The following is a 15216-nucleotide window of genomic DNA, read 5'->3' as shown; positions in this document are numbered from 1 at the left end:
CTTGGATCATGATCCTCAGGGTCATGAGATCGAGCCCCTTGTCATGCTCTGTGTAGAGCATGGAGCCTGCTTAAGATTCTCTCTCCCCCTCTGCCCCCTCCCTAACCTGTGCCTGTACGCACACTCTCTCTCTCAAAAAAAAAAACAAACCTTAGGAAAATATTTTCACAAAATATGAGTGATTTCTCTATGTGGTATCATTTTTACTTTGTGACTTGAATAATTTAATACTAATGTTTCTCAATTTGGAGCTGCCTTGGTAGCTTAGTTGGTTAAGTGTCCAACTCTTGATTTCAGCTAGGGTCATGGTCTTAGGGTCTTGAGATTGAGTCCCGTATCAGGCTCTGCACTGAATAGTGGAACCTACTTAGATTATTTGTCTCCCTTTGTCCCCTATTCCCCACCCTTGCTCACATGGTTGCACTCTCTCTTAAAAAAAAAATAACAATTTAATGATAACATTTATATGTATTGAAATTGCTTTGTTTTATTTATTGCATACATCAAGATGGATTTAGCTTAACCCACATTCCCTTTTAAAATGTCTGCAAAGTGTTCATATTAGAATACCTTAGCAGAGTCCCAACACATCAGGCTTCTTAGAGTTGAAGGTCTTAACCTTTCAGGGGGTCAGATGTTAATTAAATAGCAGTTACTAGAGTAGTTGACTAGACTGGAGCATTTAGAGAAGTAATAGCTACTAAAAGTACTATCCTTAGCCAGAAAGGGGGTTTATCCAAACACTTTTTTTAAAAAATTTTAAACAAGTAGTAATGTTTGTCTGCTTAAATAATTAAAATAATTTGCGGGTTAAAATTTTTGAAATTTTAAACATTTAAACTCAGAATAGTTTTTTTAAGGTATCTTGGCATACTCTTGTTTGTTGCAGAAATATTTACTTGTTTTGTTTTCCCAAGGCAGCTTAAAGGTTAACTGACTAAAGTGGGTGGGTCCTCATGTTTACTAATATGTGTTGCAGCTCTGTTGGTACACCAGAAGGCCAGAATGGAACGACTTCAAAGAGAACTTGAGATTCAAAAGAAAAAGCTGGATAAACTAAAATCTGAGGTCAATGAAATGGAAAATAATCTAACTAGAAGGCGCCTGAAAAGATCAAATTCCATATCCCAAATACCTTCAGTAAGTCTGTAACTCTTGTGACCTCTGTGCTTGAACATGAGAATCCGCGATCTGCCGTAGGTGTAAAAAGCTGATCTGGTTTTTTTAGAAGTGCTCTCAATTCATACTTGTTTCTTTGCTCTCGCCCTCCCCTGCCAAACTCCACTCTTAACTAATGACAAGAGAATTCAATGCAGATCCTTCTCACACGGACTTATTTTTCAGCTCGAAGAAATGCAGCAGTTGAGAAGTTGTAATAGACAACTCCAGATTGACATTGACTGCTTAACCAAAGAAATTGATCTTTTTCAAGCCCGAGGTAAAGTTCAGTGCATATTCAACTGAAATTCATTGTATTAATTTGCCAACTCTTTTCCTGTGGCTGAATACAAACTTAGCAGTTATAATCTTCAATTGTCTCAGGTTTGACTTTGGAGCCAGATAGTACTAAAAACTATTCTGTTTTTCTTCCAGAATAAATTATGTATTTGGCTTATGAATAATTTGATAAGATTTGTATTATTCAAACCTACTCTATTCTCATGTTAAGGGAAGACAGTGATTATGGCTATGTTGTCAAAAGTATTGCTATTAAATATTAGTAGAATGTATAATATTTATAATATTTTTATAATATTTAATAAGGTAAAATATAGGTACTCGTGTCTTTTTCCTATTTCCTTTTTTCCTTTTATCTTTTGAGAATCATGCTTTATCATGTTTTTTGGGTTTTTTTTGTTTTTTTTGTTTTTTTAGAATCGTGCTTTTAAGAACATAGTTAAAAAGGCATCCCCACCCTAATGGCACTTTCTTAATTGACAAAACAGAAAAGGGAATAAAAATGTGGCTTACACATTTTTAGAACAAGGATAGCTTATTATGAAAGCTTATTATGAAAACTTGAGCTATTCCTGATAAGCAATAGTTGGTTATTATAGCAAAAAATCTTGACAATTTAAGTCAGTTCCTTAGGCAACTAACAGGAAATTTTATAACTTAAACCTAAAGCTGAAGTTAGGGAAATAATAGAAATATATGAAATGGAAAAGACAGGATAAGAGAAGGAAACCAACAAAAAAGAAGTCCTTAGTTACTCTTTTTAAATGTGTGCTGAAAATCCATCAAGTTGAAAGATGATAATGTTGTATTTTCTTTTAAAACCTCCATAAGTCATGTATCTTGAAATACTCTATGAAGATGCCGTAGTTTAAAAAGCGAGAAAAAGGAATTTAGTGCTGATCTAGCAACCATAGTTCTTAACTTACTCCTTTTGTCATCTGAACCATTATATTTAATTAGTGCAAGGTTTTTAATACTTATTTGGGGCCAAGCTATTTATTTAGTTGCTTAAGATCATGTTTGATCATTTGAAATTATATTTTAAATTGTTAAATTGTAAGTTATTTTAACTTGGCACATAAAACAGTGGTCTAGTTGTAATTTTATTACTGTCTTACTAACAGTTAAGTTTGACTTCTTCCCCCATTTACCACTTAAACATCTGTTGTGAGTACTGTATTATACCTTCCTTGGCTGTTTTGACATCCTTACATGTAATTTGAGATTAGAGGTGCAAAATAAATGAAAGCATTTCTTCTGTTTATACTGTGACGTTTTTTAGAAAGAAAATACTTGCTTTTTTGGAAAATAAAATTAAATATTTTTGAGCTATAAACATTGATACATTTACTTTTTATATATTTCAGGACCACATTTTAATCCCAGCGCTATTCATAACTTTTATGACAATATTGGATTTGTAGGTCCTGTGCCACCAAAACCCAAAGGTTAGTGTATTCATTATGTGTGAAAACCATTACATTTTGAAATCCAAGATTTTAGAAAATTTTGTTCTTAGCAGCCTTCCATTCTATAAGTGCTTCAAACATTGGCATTCGTGGATGAATTCATTAGGAAGATACTTGCTTATTTTCATTTACATGTTGGGGATGGGGGAGCATGCAGAAGTGTAATGTACTTAGCTCTTTAAAAGTAATATTCATGTCCTTAGGATTCATTATATACTCCTAAAATAGCAAGTCTTGGGGAAAAAAAAATCAGTAAAATTTGTACTCTTTAAAATTTTAGATAACTGATGAGAACAATACTTTAGGGAAGTTTTTTTTTCATGAGTATTTTATTTATGCATAATTCTGTATAATCACAATACTCTGAATTTCAAATGAATGATTATCATTGAAAATTATCACCTACTATCATTTTACATCATTGGTAATCAGATTTGTATACACATGTAATGAAGATATGTCAAAATATGTGTGTGGATTTTTTTTACTCTAGGAATTAAAATAGAGAAATGAGAAAGAATAGGCATGTTACTAACTCTTTGGTTTGTTACAAGACTTTTCGCAGTCTCATTCAATATCCTGTTCTCTCCACTCCCTCATTTTTGTTTAAATATAATTCAATTAGGATTAGCCGTATCTTCATGGTGTGTTTGTTTGTTTGTTTAGTATTTCTAAACATAGATAGGTGGAATGCAGTGAACTATTATTACAGAAGAGCGAAAGTAAGATTATTTTGTCACAGTAAGCAGTGGTTAAAATACTAAATGCCAGTTGGACTTTAATTGAAGAAAGGGATAAAGAGAACAGTGGCATAACCTAGCTCCTTAAAATAGGCAAAGTGGGTATTTCCAGACTCTGAATGAGAGTTACTTTAATATGATCTTTTCACTCTCTCAAAAATTAACTAGATTTTTTCTTATGAAAAGATTTCCTGTTCTGCTTTGGCATAATCCACTACTTACGTGTTGAGTGTAGGAAAAAGCATATGGAGGTTACGTGGAAAATAGATGAAATAAGATTGGTCTTGACAATTGAAGCAGGATAAGAACATGAGGGTTTATTTCACTATGCTCTATTTATAAGTGTGAAGTTTTTCATGGTTATGAAAAGTAAGGAAAGCTAGAACAGTAGAAAGCACAGATGGAAGCCTTTCCTTAAATTTATAATATGTCAAGGGGAGGGATCCAAGATGGTGTCATATGAAGAACCTAAACCCACCTCTTCCCATGGACATACCATATCTACACCTCCATATAGAACAGTTCCTCCTGAAGAACTAAGGCTGATTAAACAGCTTCTGTATAATAAAGGGTGGAAGGACCACATAGCCATTGGAAGAAGAGATGGAATCACAGTAACCATGGGAACCCCAACCCCTACACTGTGAACTGCAGACAGAGAGAGAGCACTGAGGGATCCATGCACAGATCTGCCCACCTTCCCCCCACACACACCAAAAAAAAGCTGTGATTTAAAGGGCAACTAGAGGGGCACCTGGGTGGCACAGTCGGTTAAGTGTCTGCCTTTAGTTCAGTCATGGTCCTAGGGTCTAAGGATCCCACATCAGGCTCCCTGCTCAGTGGGGAGTCTTCTCCCTCTCCCTCTGCCCCACCTCCACTTGTGCTCTTTCTCTCAAATAAATATATATATATATATATATATATTTATATATATATTTATATATATATTTATATATATATATATATTTTTTTTTTTTTAAATAAAATAAAGGGAGACGTATTAGTGAAGAAAACCCATATACCAACTCTAGAGCTTCTACCAAATGGTGGAGAACTGCTGGAACTTACTCTGGAGTCAGAAGTGCAAGCAAGCATCATGTTTGCATTCTCCCACCTCCTTGATAACATAAATGGGAGCAGAGTCTAGTCACTGTAGCCAGCCTACCCTCTCAGCAGGACTTATGCCTCTTTCTCCCCCCCACCCCCGCCCCATTAGCTCCAGCCATCCTTCCAAAATAGCCCCTTGTACCCATGCCCACCTGAGCTCTGGCCATCCCACCAAGGTGGCCCACAGTGCACTAGTGCACACTAGTGCACCCTCAGCCTATACCCAGTGCAGCTCCAGCCATCCTACCAGGGCATCCCTTCATGGAGTACCATCAGACTCAGCTCACACTTCTGACAGCTACCACCCGCCAGCCAAAACTGCCAGGCATATGCAGTCTATACAGGGACCTTCCTACACAGAGCCTCTCCTTCCTGACTGGGAGAGGTAGCTCCGTTGCCTCATTCATAGAAACAAACACAGAAAGTCAAACAAAATGAGACAGAGGAATGTCCTACAAACAAATTCAGAAAAGGAGCTAAATGAAACAAATAAACAATCTACTTGATAAAGAATTTAAAAGTAATGATCATAAAGATGCTCATCAAACTTGAGAGAAGAGTGGTTGAGTTCATTGAGAACTTCAACAAAGAGATAAAAAAAATATAAAAAGAATCAGATTTGAAGAATACAAGTAGTGAAATAAAAAATACACTGGAGGGAATCAGCTGCAGATTAGAGGATGCAGAGGAACCGATCAATTATCTAGAGACAGGGTAATAGAAAGCACCCAAGCTGAACAGCAAAAAGAAAAAAGAATGTTAACAAACGAGGACAGGTTAAGAGTCTCTGGGGCATCAAGAATAATAACATTCACATTACTGAGGTCCCAGAAGGAGGAGAGAGAGAGAGAGGAAGGGGCAGAAAACTTATTTTAAGAGATGATAGTTGAAAACTTCCCTAACCTGGGGAAGGAAACATAAATCCAGGTTCAGGAAGCACAGAGAGTCTCAAAAAAGATGAGCCCAAAGAAGTTCACACCAAGATACAGACTTAAAATGTCGAAGAGAACAGGAACTAGTTTTATATAAAGAAAAACCCCACAAGACTATCAGCTGATTTTGCAACAGAAGCTGCAGCCAGAGGGGGTGGCATGATATACTCAAAGTTCTGAAAGGAAAAAAACCTACAACCAAGATACTGTTCAGCAAGGTTATCATTTAGAATTAGAAAGCTAGAGTTTCCCAGATAAACAAAAGTTAGAGTCCATCACCACTAATCCAGCCTCATAAGAAATGTTAAAGGGACAAGAAAAGGCCATAACTAGAAATAAGAAAATAATGAAATGAAAAAATTTTCCAGGTGAGACCAAACATATAGTAAAGATAGTTGATCAATTGCTTATAAAGCTTAGTATGAAGACAAAAGTGGTAAACTCAACTATATCTTAAAAAAAATTAAGGGACTCACAAAATAAAAAGACATAAATAGGACATTTACATAAAACACAGAGGAGAAAGTAAAAATGTAGTACTTTTAGAGTGTGTTTGAACTGCAGTGATCATCTGCTTCATAGGGACTGCTATATACTTTGGATGTTACATACAAACTTCATGGTAACCACCAACCAAAAGCCTACAATAGATACACAAAAAATAAAGAGAAAGGAATCCAAGCATAACGTTAAAGAAAGCCATCAACACAAGAAAGGAACATAGAAGAACTACAGAAACAACCAGAAAACAACAAAATGGCAATAAGTACATACCTATCAGTAATTACTTTAAATGTAAATGGTCTGAATCCTCCAGTCATAGAGATAGGGTGACTGGATGGTAAAATAACAAGGCTCATCTATATGCTCCCTACAAGAGACTCAATTCAGACCTAAAGATACTGAAAAAAAGGGATGGAAAAAGATACTCCATGCAGATTGAAGCAAACAACTGGGGTAGCAGTACTTACATCAGACAAAGTAGACTTTAAAGCAAAGACTGTAATGAAACAAAAGAGGGCATTATGTAATGATAAGGAAGGAGATCAACAAAAGGATATGACAATTGTAAATCTCTATGCACCCAGCAAAGGAGCACCTACATATATGAAGCAAATATTAACAGACATAAAGAGAAAAATTGATAGTGATACAATAATAGTAGGGAACTTGAACTGTACACTCATTGATGAATGAAGAGGTTTTCCAAACAGAAAATAAGAAAACAGTGTCTTATAAACAACCCATTAGAACACATGGACTTAACAGATAGATAAAGAGCATTTCATCCAAAAACAACAGAATATATAATGTCAAGTACACATGGAACATTCTCCAGGAGAGTTCACATGTTAGGCCACAAAACAGGTCTTGATGAACTTAAGAAGACTGAAATCATGTCAAGCATCTTTCCAACCACAGTGCTATAAAACTAGAAGTCAATTACAAGGGAACAATTGGGGGGAAAAAATATGTGGAGGCTGAACAACATATTTAACAATCAGTACATCAGTGAATAAATCACAGAGGATATCAAAAAATACCTGGAGACAAATGAAAATGGAAGCACAGGTTCACATTCTCTGGAATGTAGCAAAACCAGTTCTAAGAGGGAGGTTTATGGTAATAGAGGCATACCTCAAGAAACAAGAAAAATCTCAGACAATCTAACTTTATACCTACAGGAACTAGAAAAAGAACAAGCAAAGCCCAAAGTTAGTAGAAGAAAGGAAATAGTAAAGATCAGAGTAGAAATAAACAAAAATAGGGCTAAGAAGAATAGAAAAGAGCAATGAAACCATAAACATAAACATAAAACAGAAACATAAACAGAATTGATAAACCTTTAAACAGACACATCAGGAAAAAAGAGAGGGCTCAAATAAATAAAATAAAAGATGAAACAGGAGAAATAATAACCAATACTACAGAAATACAAAGGATTATAAGGGATAACTATAGAAAGTTTTATGCCAAGATTTTAACAACCTAGAAGAAATGGATAAATTCCTAGAAATAAACACTGTTCCAGGACCAAATCAGGAAGAAATAGAAAATCTGAACAGACCGATTACTAGTAACAAAATTGAATCCAGAATCAAAAAAAATCAAACAAAAGTCCAGATGGCTCCACAGGTGAATTCTGCCAACATTTAAAGAAGAGTTAGTATCTATCCTTCTCAAGCTATTACAAAAAATAAAAGAGGAAGGAAGACTTCCATATTTATTCTGCGAGGCCAGCATTGTCCTGATAAACAAAACCGACAAAGATACTACCAAAAAAAGAGAATTATAGGCCAGAATCCCAGATGGACATAGATGCAAAAAATCGTCAACAAAATATTACCAAATGCATTTCAACAAAACAGGGAAAGGATCATCTGCCACAATCAAGTGGGACTCATTTCAGGGACGCGAGGATGGTTTAATATCTCCAAATCAGTCAGCATGATACAGGGGGTATAGCTCAGGGGTAGAGCATTTGACTGCAATCAGCATGATACACCACCACATTAACAAAGTGATGCAGAAAAAGTATTTGACAAAACTCAACATTACTTCATGATAAAAACTCAACAAAGTGGGTTTGTAGGGAACAGACCTCAACAAAATAAAGGCCATATATGGTAAACCTGTAGCTAACATGATAATCACTGGTGAAAAACTGAAAGCTTTTCCTCTAACATCAGGAAGCAGACAAGGATCCCCACTTTTGCCATTTTTATTCAACATTTATTCAACTGTAAGTTCCTAGCTGCAGCAATCAGAAAAGAAAAAGTAAAGTATCCAAGTTGATAAGGAAGGAGTAAAATTGTCACTATTTGCAGATGACATGATACTATATATAGAAGACTCCACCAAAAAAACTATTAGAACTAATAAATGAATTTAGTAAAGTTGCAGGACATAAAAATTAATATGCAGAAATCTGTTGCATTTCTATACACTAACAACAATGTAGCAGAAGAGAAATTAAGAGAACAATCCCATTCATAGTTGCATCAAAGAAAACTAAAATACCTATAAATAAATTTAACCAATGAGGAAAAAATACCTGTACTCCGAAAACTGTAAGACATTGATGACAGAAATTGAAGACAACACAAACAAATGGAAAGATATACCATGCTCATGAATTGGAAGAACTGACCCTGTTAAATGTATTTTCTACCAAAGCAGTCTACACCAAGAGTCAGTGTAGTCTCTACCAAAATACCAATGATATTTTTCACAGAGCTAGAGCAAATAAGCCTAAAATTTGTATGGAACCCAAAAGACCCCAAATAGCCAAAGCAACCTGGAGAAAGAACAAAGCTGGAAGTATCACAATCCCAGATTTCAAGATATGGTGCTAGCACAAAAATAGACACATAGACCAATGAAACAGAATAGAGTGCCCAGGAGTAAACCCACACTTAAATCATCAGTTAATCTACAACAAAGTAAGTCGGGGGTGGGGGACAATCTCTTCAATTAATTGAGAATATTAGACTGCTTTGTGCAAAAGAATGAAACTGGACCACATATATCATATATAAAAATAAGCTCAAAATGGATTAAAGACCTATAGGTAAGACCTGAAATCATAAACTCTTAAAACATAGGCAGTAATATTTTGTATATTGGCCTTAGCAACATTTTTCTAGATATGTCTCCTCAGGCAAGGAAAACAAAACAAAAAAAAAAAAAAAAAAAAGTTGTCAAACTAAAAAGGTTTTGCATAGCTAGAAAATCACCCGCAAAACAAACAGGCAACTACTAAATGGGAGAAGATATTCACAAATGATATATCTGATAAGAGAGTAATATTTAAAATATATAAAGAACTACTACAACTCAACACCAAAAAACCCCCCAAATAATCCAATTTTAAAATGGGCAGAGGATTTAAATGGACATTTTTCCAACAAAGACATGCAGATGGCCAACAGACACATGAAAAGATGCTCATATCACCCATCATAAAGGGAAATGCCAATCAAAAGTACACTGAGATAACACCTCACATCAGTCAGGAGCGGCTAACATCAAAAAGACAAAAAAAAATTTTAAAACAATTAAAAAAAAAAAGACAAGAAATAACAAAGTACTGATGAGGATGTAGAGAAAAGGGAGCCCTTGTGCAGTGTTGCTGGGAACTTAAATTTGTGTAGCTACTGTGGAAAACAGTATAGAAGTTCCTCAAAAATTAGAAATCCCATGCAGTGCAGTAATTCCATTGCTGGATATTTACCCAAAGAAAATGAAAACAGTAGCTTGAAAAGATACATGCATGCCTATGTTTTTTGCAGCATTATTTATAATAACCAAAATACGGAAGGAACCTAAGTGTCCATTGATAGATGAATGAATAAAGAAGATGGTGTGTGTGTGTGTGTGCTCACGTGTGCACAGTGGAATATTATTCAGCCATAAAGAAGAATGAAATCTTCCCATTCACAACAGCATGAATGAACCTAGACAGTATTATGCTAAGTGAAATAAGACAGAGATAATATACCATATAAGTTCACTTATATGTGGAATCCAGAAAATCAACAGCAACAACACAACAACATCTGTTTTAGATTCAGACTCATAAATACAGAGAACAATCTAATGGTCACTGGGGTAGGGTGGGGAGGGATGAGCAAAGTAGGTGAAAGGGATTAAATAGTACACACTTCCAGTTATAAAATAGATTAAGTCACAGGGATTAAAAAGTACAGCATAGAGAAAGAATATAGTCAATAAAATTGTAATAACTCTGTACAGTGACAGATGGTAACTACATCATGGTGAGCATCGTATAGTGTATAAAATTGTTGGATCACTCTGCTGTACCCCTGAAACTAATATAACATTGTATGTCAACTATACTTAAGAAGTTTATAACATGTCAAATTTGAAATATAGTAATTACCCAAAAAAGGAAAAGAAGAAAAAAATATATTAAAAGCTTTTCCACAAAAGATAGAAGCTTTTGTGTGCTTCTATCTATTTATGCTATTTTGGAGAAATATAGAATCAAACATTTTGCCTTCAACTAAAATAAAGAATCACTAGTTTCATTTATAGAGATTTATTTAATTAGAACTGATTGTGCATTTCTGCTTTACACTGCAGTGTTTTGTATTTTTAAAATAGCTAAAATTACTGCGGAAATCACAAGCCAACCTTTGCAGTCTAACTTCCTCTTAAATTCTGGTTTCCAGATACCTCTAATAAAAAGATTTGTAAGTTTAACCAGCAAATGAGATTGTGCAGGTATAAGAAAACCATTGGAGATTTCTCATTTAAAAAAAAAAAAAAAAAAAAAGTATATGTTCCCTATTGATTGCCCTGGATATTACTTCAATAATGAAGAAGGTGCTGATATTTAATAATAGATTAAAGTATTAATAGAAATAGTCCACCTTCCTAAAAACCTTTGTAGTTGAGTAGAAAAGGTAGACAGTTTTTTAAATGTGCCAGGTAGGAATATTTTCTAACACTTAAGTGAGACCAAAATTCTAGGAAGTAGGATGGAGCCCCAAATTAAAACGGTCGGTCCATAAAATGCTTCCCAGGTATGAAGTGTAAAAACATTTTATATGGTAAAAAGTCAAAACAAAATTGTAACTATTTTAATATGGTTTAAGAAATATTAACTAGTATTGTCAGAGTCTCAATTTTTCCAATATTTTTACTTAGATATGCCTTAGATATTTTCTTATTACTCAATTATATTACTCAAAAAAATAATTATTTTATAAATAGCATTCTCAAGTTGCTCTTGAATGTGGCAAAAAGTGTCATGATCCCTAAAAATTGTGAACAGTGCCGAAAGTTGAAAGTTTTACAATGAAGTGTTCCTTAAGACTAATCAGTAAATAAGATGCTGCTAAAGGGGGACAGAAGGGTGCCTGGATGGCTCAGTCAGTTAAGCATCCGCCTTCATTTCAGGTCATTGATTTCTAGGTCCGGGGATTAGGTCCTGGGATTGAGCCCTACATTGGGTTTCCTACTCAGCAGGGAGTCTACCTTCTCTCGCTTTCCAATAATTTTAAAATACACATTTTTTTAAAAAATAATGGGACAGAATACCAAACATCTCTGAATTATTTTACATTTGTTATAAAAGCTTGACTTCCTCTATTTTGCCTGCTAGATACAGTGAGTTTCTTTTAAATTATCAGAAAAGATATAATTTAGTTACCAACTCAGTAGAGTAGGTGGAATTTGCAAATTAGTATACAGTGTCTTAACATAGTTTGAGTCTTTACTTGTAAACCTTGAGAGCTCCAACAGTGCATGTTCCTTTTACTTTAAACCTCCCCAAACTAATTTGTAGGAATAATATCCTGAATTTCTAATGGGATCCTCCCTCCAAAAAAGTAGTTTCATAAATGTAATTTCATTTTAGATACAACCTTGGAGGAATGTAATCATTCCTTAAATTTAAGATACATTAATCCTTTCAAACACTCTGGAACTTCAGCGTCTTAAAGCTGCAGTAGCTTTACTTCCTGGGAAATAATTAGACCTGAAGGGTATGTGGTTTATCTAAGATCACAGAAGAGAAAAGTGTGAAAGTGAGTAGCAGAGTCAGGAGCAGAACTCCATTCTCACAAACCTCAATCTAGGGTTCTTTCTAACTGTTCTGTAATGAATATGATTTTAAAATAAAATGAGAAACAAAGGTAGAATTTCTACACTGATAAACTTCTCCAAATCTATTGTTGAGATAGAGTTAAAATTTCAGAAATTGGCTCACCTTTCTATTTTTATTTGTGTTGTTCACAGCTTACATTTTTAGCAAATAGAGAATATTTAACAAAAATGTCCACTCCTGGTAGAAAGCAGAAATAATATGTTCTTCATCAGTGGGGAACGAAAATCTAACTTTAATGAGACCCAGACTTACTGTCAGTATGGTGGTAGGACACCTTTTCACAGTCCTAAGGTGACATTATGGGAATCTTTGCTGTTGGTTCCCATGAGTTGATTTCCCTTTTCTCCTGCTACCAATTGGAGAAAATGATGCTCTTTTCCCCCCGAAGGAGGCAGTTAGGTGACCCCATCGTGTCTGGTCTGTGTTCCCCAGCAGAGAAGCACCAGCTTGCTGGGGGCGGGTGCGGATCAGGTGTGGGTGTCAGTGACCGACTAGACACTCATTGGTCAACAGGCTGCTTAGTGCTGTGCAGTCCAAATGGTGCTTCAAGTTGCCAGTAATTTACAATTTTGCAGTTGTTTGCTTCTAAGACAATTCTTTTGCCTCCGTACAGATCAAAGGACCACCATCAAAACACCAAAGACTCAAGACACAGAAGATGATGAGGGGGCTCAGTGGAATTGTACTGCCTGTACTTTTTTAAACCATCCAGCCTTAATCCGCTGTGAACAGTGTGAGATGCCAAGGCATTTCTGAGCCAAAAGGCCCTTTAGCTCTAAAACCACATCAGAAGTTCCAGAAACTAGTCTGTCATCAGGGGAAAAGTTTCACTGCTACGTAGGATTTTTGTCAAATTGAAGGTGTGACGAGATGGTGTTGTGCTAATGTTAAATGTCAGCCCACAGAGCTAATAATACCTCAGTCTAATGTCATGGGCAGTTGAAATTCATCACATGAAAGGGGATCTGCTGAGAGACTCGGTTGCCCGCTGCCTAACCATGTACAGTGTTACCAGTAGCCCATTGAGGATGATTCTCAGTATATTCATGCCCAGGTGTGCCCAGTACCTTTTCCCCTCATGTCACTACTGAATTTTGACAGGAGGAAGGAATAGAACGATGGCTTGTTTTTTTAAAGCTTTCGGTGAAACACTACAAACATGAAGAAAAGGAACAAGGTTTAACTATTTCAAAACTGTTTGCTGCCGCACGGTGCCAGCGGATAGGGGAAGAACTTCGTTGATCTGTGGTACTCTTGGCCTCGTCCTTGTCTTCCCTGAAGACGTCTCCACTCTGTGAAGCCAGCATCTGGGGGCTAAAGATGAAAAGGAAGGCAGCCTGCATTGTCTGTACAAACATGCAGTGAAATGTCCCAAAGCTTTTCCTACTGTACAGATCTCTCGAGTCTGCTTTAAGTGATTTCTTTTCTTATTATTTTCTTATATTTCTATATGTATAGCGTAATAGTCTTTTGTTAACTAATTTTCTTTTCTCCTGTTAGTGATTAAGCACGATCATGTCCCTTTTTAAGCCTTACCTGAGAGAAGCAGTGCCTTAAAATAAAAAAGCATTAATGAAACTGTGCCCAAAAGAACTCTCCTCCGCTCACTCTGTACTTCGCCCTCCTGAGTGCCCATGTTCTGTGAAGACGTGCAGACGCTGCTCGCTGACCGGCAGCAAGTGCTACGGGCCGTAGGTCTCTCCGTCCCGCTCCGTTGCCAACTTCAGCAGTGGGGGGCGCAGCACACTGACCTTCCACAGGGAAGCTTGACACAAAAGGCATTTTTAACCCACTGACAGAGCACCGAGGTTAAGCTTGCTTCGTCTGCCTGGTGTCCCACAGAGCCTCCGCAAGAGATCACTATGGGGAAAGTACGGTTCTCAAAAACCAGCAACAGCCGCGGTACCTTCCGCCCTGATGCCGGGAGAAGTTGAAGCGCTTTCCCGTCGGGGCAGTCCGTCTCTAAACCTGACTTGTTGGCAGTATCATGTGTATTTATGAAATGAGGCTAGTCGTATTTAGGACAACTGAAGGAAAGCTGGAAAAAAGAAAAACAAGCAAACTTGAACACTGAAGCAACCTCAAGCATCTCTTTATTTTGATGATATATTTTTATAAGGAAAATAAATATTCAGATGATCGGGAATGTATATGAAATCGAGAAAAAGAAAGAACAGTATGCCTTTTAAAAACAGAATTCTGAAATTATATGTCAGTGCTTAGAATGGGGCTAAGGGAAGTGCTGAAACGTAGCAAAAGGGAGGAGATAATGTTGACTGTCACCCATTGTAAATGTCTGCAAATGGATATTTTTTTCAATAAGCAGGATTATTACAGGTGATCTATACAGAGCCTTGACTTCCAGGCTTTGCATCTTGTATATGGGAAGAAATACGACAATCCTAGTTAATTAGACCATAGACCCAAAGCCCTTACATTTGATGCATTTTGTTTTAAAACTAGGCCTTGTTTTTCAGCTTCATCTGCAGTTCTATGTGAAGATTGATAAATCAGTTTTTACTTGTTTTATTAATAAAACGTAATTTGGATATCTTGAGTTGATGGTTTTGTGATTTAGCTGGGTAAACTATCTTTGTAACAGATAAGTTATTTATAAAAATTAAAAAAACTTATATTCTAATGTGGATTTTGTGACTTGTTTTTAAAAGTTTGTGGGCTAGAAGACAAGTTATACCCCAGCAGAACACTTGATAGCTATTGAAATCAGAGAAAACTCATCCTCTAGAGTCTTCTTGTGACATCCTAGCATTCAGCTGCATTTCTTGGATTGTTGTTCTCAGTTCCCCCAAGCTTTTTAACTAATGAAAGAGAGTGACCATGTTTCAACTGAGCCAAAAAAACAAAAACAAAAAAAC

The 15216-nt window shown here is 35.9% G+C and overlaps 1 protein-coding gene across 6 annotated transcripts in view; it reads left to right on the top strand.

The window, feature by feature from the left end:
- TAB2 (TGF-beta activated kinase 1 (MAP3K7) binding protein 2) overlaps positions 1 to 14889 on the top strand; it is a 92120-nt gene extending 77231 nt beyond the window's left edge. For all 6 annotated transcript variants that reach the window (XM_059177289.1, XM_059177287.1, XM_059177292.1 and 3 more), the window contains 4 exons: positions 980 to 1140; positions 1345 to 1438; positions 2826 to 2906; positions 12954 to 14889. In XM_059177289.1, the coding sequence (XP_059033272.1) occupies positions 980 to 1140; positions 1345 to 1438; positions 2826 to 2906; positions 12954 to 13096 (479 nt within the window). In that variant the 3' untranslated portion in view covers positions 13097 to 14889. The remainder of the gene's footprint in view (positions 1 to 979; positions 1141 to 1344; positions 1439 to 2825; positions 2907 to 12953) is intronic.
- Positions 14890 to 15216: the final 327 nt, after the last annotated feature.

Source organism: Mustela lutreola, chromosome 6 (assembly GCF_030435805.1).
Source record: "Mustela lutreola isolate mMusLut2 chromosome 6, mMusLut2.pri, whole genome shotgun sequence".
In the NCBI taxonomy this organism is placed as follows: Eukaryota; Metazoa; Chordata; class Mammalia; order Carnivora; family Mustelidae; genus Mustela; species Mustela lutreola.
Note: the sequence above shows the minus strand (reverse complement) of the source record. Positions and strands in the feature narration are given on the sequence as shown.